The sequence below is a fragment of the Copidosoma floridanum genome, unplaced genomic scaffold (assembly GCF_036245765.1).
Source record: "Copidosoma floridanum isolate Cflo_tuat_1 unplaced genomic scaffold, Cflo_Japanese_pri ptg000032l, whole genome shotgun sequence".
In the NCBI taxonomy this organism is placed as follows: domain Eukaryota; kingdom Metazoa; phylum Arthropoda; class Insecta; order Hymenoptera; family Encyrtidae; genus Copidosoma; species Copidosoma floridanum.
The window spans coordinates 2,928,538-2,936,739 of record NW_028321909.1 but is presented as its reverse complement, the minus strand read 5'-3'; the positions used below and the strand labels follow the sequence as shown (position 1 = coordinate 2,936,739).

Here is an 8,202-nt window from a genome sequence, read left to right as displayed (position 1 = left end):
GGGTCCTCTCGGCCTGCGGCTGCTGTCGCATCAAAAGGCATGGTTGTTGAGCTGAGTTCAGCTTCAGCTCGTGATGTGGACGTGCAGCATTCAATGAAGTTGAAAGACCTTTCTGCTCAGAGTATCTTCGGTGTGGGTGCGCTCACCAAATTGTACTGCCGTGCTCTCTGGCCTAAGGAAATTCATCAACTGCTTTCACGTGCAAGAGCTGAGCAACACGCCCTCAAACTGCGGCCAGCATATGTTAAGAACTACACAGTTTATCTTAGACCAACTCAGGGTGCTGCGCCGGTACCTGTCCGCTCTCTTCAAGAGCTGGCAGCTTTGAACCGGGACACTGCGCCTCTATAGGGAATCTCACCCCATTTGGCGTGCTATCGGGCTTGCCCCTCCTCCTCTATTGCCCCCCCCCTGTCTCCGCTCGCACTTCCAACCTTGTTATTCTTCATTTCAATGTCGAACGCCTCAAAACTCACTTTCATCTGGTAGAAGCCCTCGCAATAGATGCAGATGTTGATGTGCTTGCGGTGACTGAGACATTCCTTCTACCTACCGATGTTGACTCCATTATAGCAATACAAGGCTATAACTTTATCAGGTTGGACCGCATCAAAGAGGGTGGCGGTGGGGGTGGGGTCGGTGCTTATATTAAAAAACAATACATGTTTACATTGGTTGCACAGTCCGATCCTCTCTTTGATAATACTCCGGAATTCATTTTGCTCTCGCTTCAGATACAGAATTACTCAATACTTCTTGCTGTGGTCTACCGGAGACCCGCGGCTTCCTTTCCGCTGCTTTGTTTTGACACCCTCGCTGAGCATGCCCCTTCTTTTGACCAAGTGATCATAACCGGGGACTTTAATATTGATTTCTGTACTGTTACCGACGCGTCCAAATTCTTTCGTGACAGATTATCCGAGCTTGCATTGTGCCTGGTACCTTCGGAGCCTACTCATCATGTACTATGGAGAGACCCGCCGTCCCACACATGGCTTGACGTATTCGTGGTTGCTGATTCTTCGCACATAGTCTCCTATAACAAGTCAGTTTCGCCATTTATTACGGGACACGAGTGGATAAAATTGGTGCTCAAGGTTGGCGGTAGGCGGGCTACAAAGACCATTAGAATTAGGGACCTGGGGCGTATCAATCCAACCGTGCTGTGTAGCGCTCTTGAACGTTCGCTTAGCGTCCTTTGTCCCGTGGATGGCAGCGCTTGTCAGGCAGACGATATTGACACTTTTGCGTCGCGGCTCTCCTCGCAAATACTCTGTGCCTTCGATGAGATCTCACCGCTTACTGAGTTACATCTCTCCACTAAAAGGAAACCTTGGATGACGAGTGAAATAAGACGCTTGTTCCGTGATCGTCGGGCCCGCTGGATGGGACGCCCTGAGGATGTGGCGGAATTTAGGAGGTTGCAGGCACGTGCTTCCAATGCAATCTGCACAGCCAAGAATAGGCACATTGCGCTGGTGATTGATCGTGCACCGGACGCGAGAGCAAAGTGGCGTGCATTTAGAGGACTTGGTCTTTCATCTCAGCAGTTGCCGTCCTCGCTCGACCTGTTCAACCCCGATGAGCTCAATGATGCCTACGCTGCCCGCACCAGAGCGATCATCACCCCCGCGTCTGATAGGCCCATCACACCGGTACCTTTTCTTCCGCTGCCTCAACCTCCATGGAGTAGATTCTCATTTAGTCACACGACGGCTTTTGAGGTGCGTACTGCACTGTTGCGCTCTTCTTCTTCTGCTCTTGATCTCTATGGTTTGTCGCCCAGGATGGTTAAACTTGCTGCTCCCGTGCTTTCTGTTACCCTTGCTAGGTTCTTCAATGCATGTATCGATGCATGCCATTTTCCGTTGCCTTGGAGACGTCCTCTACTTTCTCCGTTGGCCAAGATTAGAGCTCCTCTTTCGCTGGCGGACACCAGACCGATTGCCCTTTTTCTAGCGCTGTCAAAGGTTTTCGAACGGATCCTCCACCAGCAGATTGTCCGGCACTTGCACAGACATGGTCTTTTGGACCCACGACAAGCTGGGTTTAGAAGCGGACACAGTACACAGACTGCTTTGCTTAGGGTCACGGACGATATAAGGATAGCCATTGATCAACGTAAAGTGACCCTGTTAGTCCTGTTTGACTTCTCGAGGGCCTTCGAACTTGTGCCTCATGACAAATTGCTGCAAAAACTTCACAGATTGGGCTTTGATGATCTTGCAATTGCGCTTATTAGGTCCTATCTGTCAGGCCGGGTTCAGGCGGTCGGTGCCGAGGGTCGTGCTTTATCTGAATTTAGACCGGTTGAGGCTGGTGTTCCGCAAAAGAGTGTGTTGGGACCTCTGTTGTTTGCGCTTTTTATTAATGATCTGCCACGTGTGCTCAAACACTGCTCCCACATGATTTACGCGGACGACATCCAAATCTACCTACACTGTTTTCCGGCTGACCTGGAGGGGGGTGTTGCACTGTCGTTGGAGGATGGGTCTGCGGTTATCAACTGGTCGGAGGAGAATGGCCTTGTCCTTAATACTAGGAAGACCAAAGTGATGCTGCTGGGTAGCCAGATATATATGTCGCGGTTTGATCTGGCTGACCTTCCATGGGTTAGAATTGGCCCTGCACTTGTCCCGTTTTCTGAAAGTGTCAAAAACCTTGGGATACTTATCTCTCCCACTTTGAACTGGACAGCATATGTTAATGGAGTTGTACAGCACGTTCACTTTGCCCTTAGGTCCCTCAAATTCTATAGGCATGCATTGACCCCTCCCGTTCGTAAGCTGTTGGTTGAAAGCCTGGTGTTTCCTCACCTTGATTATGCCTGCGCGGTGTATACAGTTCTAGACGCAACGAGGAACTTAAAGCTCCAGAGAGCGCTCAATGCCTGTGTGCGCTTTGTTGTTGGTGGTCTCCCTAGAAGAGCGCACGTTACCCCGCATAGGCTCAAACTTCAATGGCTATCGATGGCTAGAAGGCGACAACTTTTTATGGGCCTACTTGCGTTCAAAACCATCAAACATCAATGCCCTGACTACCTGTTCTTGCTTTTTTCGCTAACTGAGTATCGTCCGTTAGCCCGAGTGCCTGCCCGTCGAGCTTTGCCCCCCTTGCAAATACCGAACCAGCGCACACAGGCACTCAGAGATTCATTTCATGTACAGGCATCATACCTGCTGAATTCGTTTGCGCCCTTTTCCTCTGATTTGTCGCTCACTGCTTTCAGGACTTTACTTTTTGATAGGCTGTTGGAGTTTGATATACACGACTGGGAGGTCCGAGTCGTGGAGGAGGGTCTGCCTACTGTTTAATAGTTATCATGTTTTTCTCTTCCCTCACCATATACCCTTTCCCGTGGCAAATTCGATATGAATATGATAATATTTACCCCCCTCTCAAACCTGACTTAGTCTTAGCACCGCTGTTACCGTGTGGGTACCTCTAAGCTGCTTATACAATATCTTGTGAACTTAGTATTACTTTATTTCTTGTTTATTTTTACAGTTTAGTCTATAAGACCCGCTTTTTTGACCTTATCTTTGTTTGATTTGCCGAACTTGTATTTTTTACTGCATCATGCTTTTCGTTAACATTTGTACAATCCTGATAGGGTTTTACCCTAAGGTCATAAATAAAAACCTTCAACCTTCAACCTTCAACCTTCTCTTTTTCTACACACCTAGAGCGGAAACGCGCGAACACCCCGAAGATTCGGCACTCCCGAGCATGCACCTGCGACTTCCCGTAACCGGGTTCTTTCTCTCTCTCTCTCTCTCTCTCTCTCTCTCTCTCTCTCTCTCTCTCTCTCTCTCTGGTGAGTCCTGTCTGGTCGTGCTTTTGGCGTGCTCCCGCAGGTTGGTGTCTTTTGCAATTTTACTGCTGTGCCCTGTTCTTGTTAGTTGCAGATTTGCTCCCCGGTAGGCTCTCGTGAGATCTGAGAACTACAGGCCCTCCTTTAAGAAAAATCTGCAACGGAAGAATCTGCAACGGAAGCATAGGAGGTTAGGACTCCACTCGCCTTCCCCCCGCCGCCCCGCCCATAAACCTTACTACTGGGCCAGCTGATTGATCGGTCGCCTTGGCGCATGCCCATCGACCATCAACGGGCCAATCTCGTGCAACGACACCTGTGCAGTGACCTGTCAACTTCACTTCTGTTGCCATCAATGTGCGCATGCCTTGATTCACTGCGTACAGCGATTGCCATTTGACGTCTGCTACAAACTGTTGGTGCTTTCCTGACAGCTGCCGTGTAAAGTGCCTTGACTGCGCTACCTGCCTTGCCACGCCGCCTGCTTCAGCTACTCTACTACTACTCGTCTACTTCTATTTTCATTATATCTTCTGGAACCACGCCAGAGCCGTCTGCACGTAATGCTCAGAGACGTTCCACTCGTTTTGCTCAACAACACCTGACTTCACAAAACGCAAACGTCCATCCTGCTGCATTGCATAACAATTTCTTCACATCTCCTACTCATCTGCAATAGCGAATCTACACACAACCGTCCCCACAACACCTGCTTGTAACACCCCTCCGGCCTCAACACTTTTCCCTTCTTCCGCAACTAAACGCCTCCTCTCACCCCCATCACCACTATCATCACAAATCTCTAAGGCCCCCCGATTCATCAACTTCTCAAGCACTCCAACCACATCTGACTCATCTCTCTCCCCTGACTCATCAATCATCACACAAATGTCGAACACCCCCGCAAATGCTATTCCATCACTCCCAAATCCCACTTCACCACCGTTACCACAGGACACCCCAGACTGGTTCCGGAGTTTTTATACGATCTACTCAGGTAATAACCATGAACTGATGTCCCCTTTGATGACTTTATTGGAATCCCCGCCTCCTCTCCTGAGCATTACAAATCACAAGTGACTAAGGTCCTCATTGCCATAGGCCTACCAGATTGTGCCAATCTCATAATTCGTATTAGACCATGGGTTGGTAAATCACAACCGGCCCTCGCGGCTTCAATGGCCACTCCCTCAAGTAACATCACTCAGCCTCACTCGCTTGTGGCCGAATTTGCCACTGCGAGGGTTCGGGACCTGATTGTGTCCCAGTCTTATCGACTGAGGAACGTCCGCGCCCAGGATCTTTTCGGGACCGGTGGCAGTACCCCCATCTTTTGTCGCCCTCTTTGGCCGGCTCACATACATGGCCTTTTACTTAAGGACGTTCGGTAGTGATTGAATTTTCCAACGAATTTTTCTGAAATTTTGACCAGACGTTTTTATTGTTGTTACAATAAACCAGTCAAAATTTAAAGAGGTTCCTCTGTTTCGTTTTCGAGATATTGAATTTCAAAGTTAAGTCATTTTAACACTGTCGCTTATGGGAGAACTGACTAAATCACAGTTTTAAGCAAATTGGGCCAGTGAATTTGGCCAATTTTTTTATATGTTACAGATAATGTTATTAATTTGATGTATACCAAGTTTTGCGACGATCGTCTGATTCGTTTATAAATAAAAAATTAAATAAAAGCTCGACCGAAACGCAACGGCAACGTCGCAAGTGGCGGGAAATTCAAAATGTTCCAGGATGTTGATCAGTAAATATCTCAATATTATTGTAGATATTTATGCATTCACGCATAAAATAAAAGCTTACGTGTGTGCGTGAGTGTATGTACAGAACGCCCACCCCTTCCCATAAAAAACAATAAATGTTAATAACACGCTATTTATTTATTTTTTTTAATTTCAAATTTATTATTTCTTCTTAAGATACAATTTTTTTGTACATTACAAAATCACATGCTCATAGTTTGAATCACTCATCTTAGAAATCATCCTACTTATCTGACATCCCATGCTGTATGAGACTTGTCAAGTCATTTAAAAATTCAAGTATTTTACTTACACTGGTAGCTCTTTTGATTAAAGGGCTTTGCCCATTTATTAGAAACGATCTTAAACCATCATTACCTTCCATAAATTTATCAACAATAATATTAAAATCTACTTTATTTTGACTTAGATTTTTAATCACTGTTTTGGGAATGATAGACGACATGGGGGAAAAAGTTGGCGAATACATTTTTTCATCAGAAATTCTTTGAATTTTCGCAAGAACATCTTTTACGGAAAACACGTTCGTTGAAATATCATCCCATGAAAGATATGTAGCGGTTAATTACTTACAGCTTTATCACAAAAACATTGATACACGAACGCTGTCGTAACCGACGCAGCACGCAGCAGACGAGCAGACAGTGTAGAGTGTGCAGAGACACCTGATGCGTGTACATGAACACTCACACATTTAAGACCCGTACGACGTTGCCAAATCTTCATTCATCGCTGGTTTCCCCTCACCGCGCAAATGTTTCCCCCCGCTAACACTACCGAACGTCCTTAAGGCAAGAGAGGCACAGCGACGCCTCAATTACTTGCCACCGATAGTCAAGGACTTATATGTTTTTTATGCGACCCAGCCGCTCATCCGATCTCATACCCATCTCTTCGATTGAAGATCTTGTCCATCTACCTCCCCAACCTGCCCCATCCCAACAATGACTAAACACAGCTAATCACGCTCCCCTCATTCATCAATTAATCAACAAACTCCATCACTGTCATCCACGCCAACATAAATCGTCTCAACCATCCACATCACACACAACTCAAACTTTTATCTGCTGACAGGTCCCCAGATGTTATTGCGGTTACTGAGACCTTTCTTACGCCAGACACGCTGGATGAGGTTGTCGGCATCCGTGGTTACTCCCTGTTTCGGGTTGACAGAGCAGGGAAGGAAGGGGGTGGTGTTGGCGCCTACATTCGGGATTCCTTTAAGACAACAATTCTTGCCAGCTTGGACCCAGAATTTGATAACACACCAGAATTCCTTATCCTCGAAATAGCAGTTGCATTGCATAGAACACTTGTGGCCATTGTCTATCGACGCCCCGCAGCATCTCTTCCACACCACTTTTTTGACACACTCTCAGATCATCTACCGGCTTACTCTAATATCATCATCACTGGCGATCTCAACATCAACATGCTCACTTCATCCATCTCTTCTCAGTTTCTCTCCACCAAGATCTCAGAATACTCCCTACACTTGGTTCCTTCCAATCCGACACACCATGCCTTCTACCGCAATAACCCCTCGCACACCTGGATAGATATCTTTATTATAAAAGACCCAACCTCGCTAATTCGCTACCAACAATCCACCGCACCCTTCATAGCCGGTCATGACTGGATCGAAATCACCCTTCGTTTTCTCCATATACCAAGTATAACCAAAACTATTACGGCCCGCAACCTCAAACACATAAACTCTGAAGCACTCTCATTCCATATCACACCATCCCTCTCATCTCTAATCAATTCATGCACTCAACCGAACCCGCAATCTCTCGACACTCTGACAACTCTTTTCTCAACCACTATACTTGAAGCCTTTGACAGACTGGCTCCAAACAGACGGATCACCTTGTCATCGCGAAGAAAGCCGTGGGTCACTCATCAGATCAGGGACATGATGTTGGTGAGAGACAGGGCGTATCGTGATGCCAGACGGTCTGGCCTATCAACAGATATTGAGTGCTATCGCCACCTCCGCAGCAGGGTATCGAATAGTCAAACTCAACCTCACCAGTCAAAACCTTCCGTCACCCACACAGCTCTTTTCCCCGGATACTCTTATCTCTACATATTCCATCGTCCCCGCATCTACTTCACCTCTCACTTCACTCAACCTAAATACATTACTTCGCACCCCTCCTCCTCACTCTTTGGCACCAGTCTTTCATTTTGAACCCACAACATCTGATGAAATACTTCACACCATCACCACATCCTCATCTAAAGCAATTGGACATGATGGTATATCGAACTCAATGCTTCGCCTTACTCTCGGCTTCATCCTACCCTTTCTCACATTTCTATTCAATAGCTTAATACAACATTCGCACTTCCCCACCCTCTGGAAGAGTGCCCTGTTGCTCCCCCTGGCTAAAATACGTCACCCCTCCTCCCCATCTGACATGCGTCCCATAGCGTCTCTTTCCGAACTTTCAAAAGCATTTGAACGTATTTTATCCTCACAGCTCTCTAAATTCATCTTATCTAATAATCTTCTAGATCCGCGTCAATCAGGCTTCAGGAGGGGGCACAGCACTCAGATCGCCCTTCTTGGCGTAACTGAGGACATAAGAGAGGCAATAA

At 46.9% G+C, this 8,202-nt stretch overlaps 1 protein-coding gene across 1 annotated transcript; it reads left to right on the top strand.

Moving 5' to 3' along the window:
• Window positions 1-662: 662 nt before the first annotated feature.
• LOC149373330 (uncharacterized) lies at window positions 663-3,314 on the top strand. Its single transcript, XM_089597463.1, has one exon. The coding sequence runs from the start codon at window positions 663-665 to the stop codon at window positions 3,312-3,314; it is 2,652 nt and encodes an 883-aa protein (XP_089453589.1).
• Window positions 3,315-8,202: the final 4,888 nt, after the last annotated feature.

Bases quoted from the DNA above. Each gene is read 5' to 3' on its own strand.
- LOC149373330 (XM_089597463.1), top strand. From the start codon at position 663: ATGTTTACATTGGTTGCACAGTCCGATCCTCTCTTTGATAATACTCCG.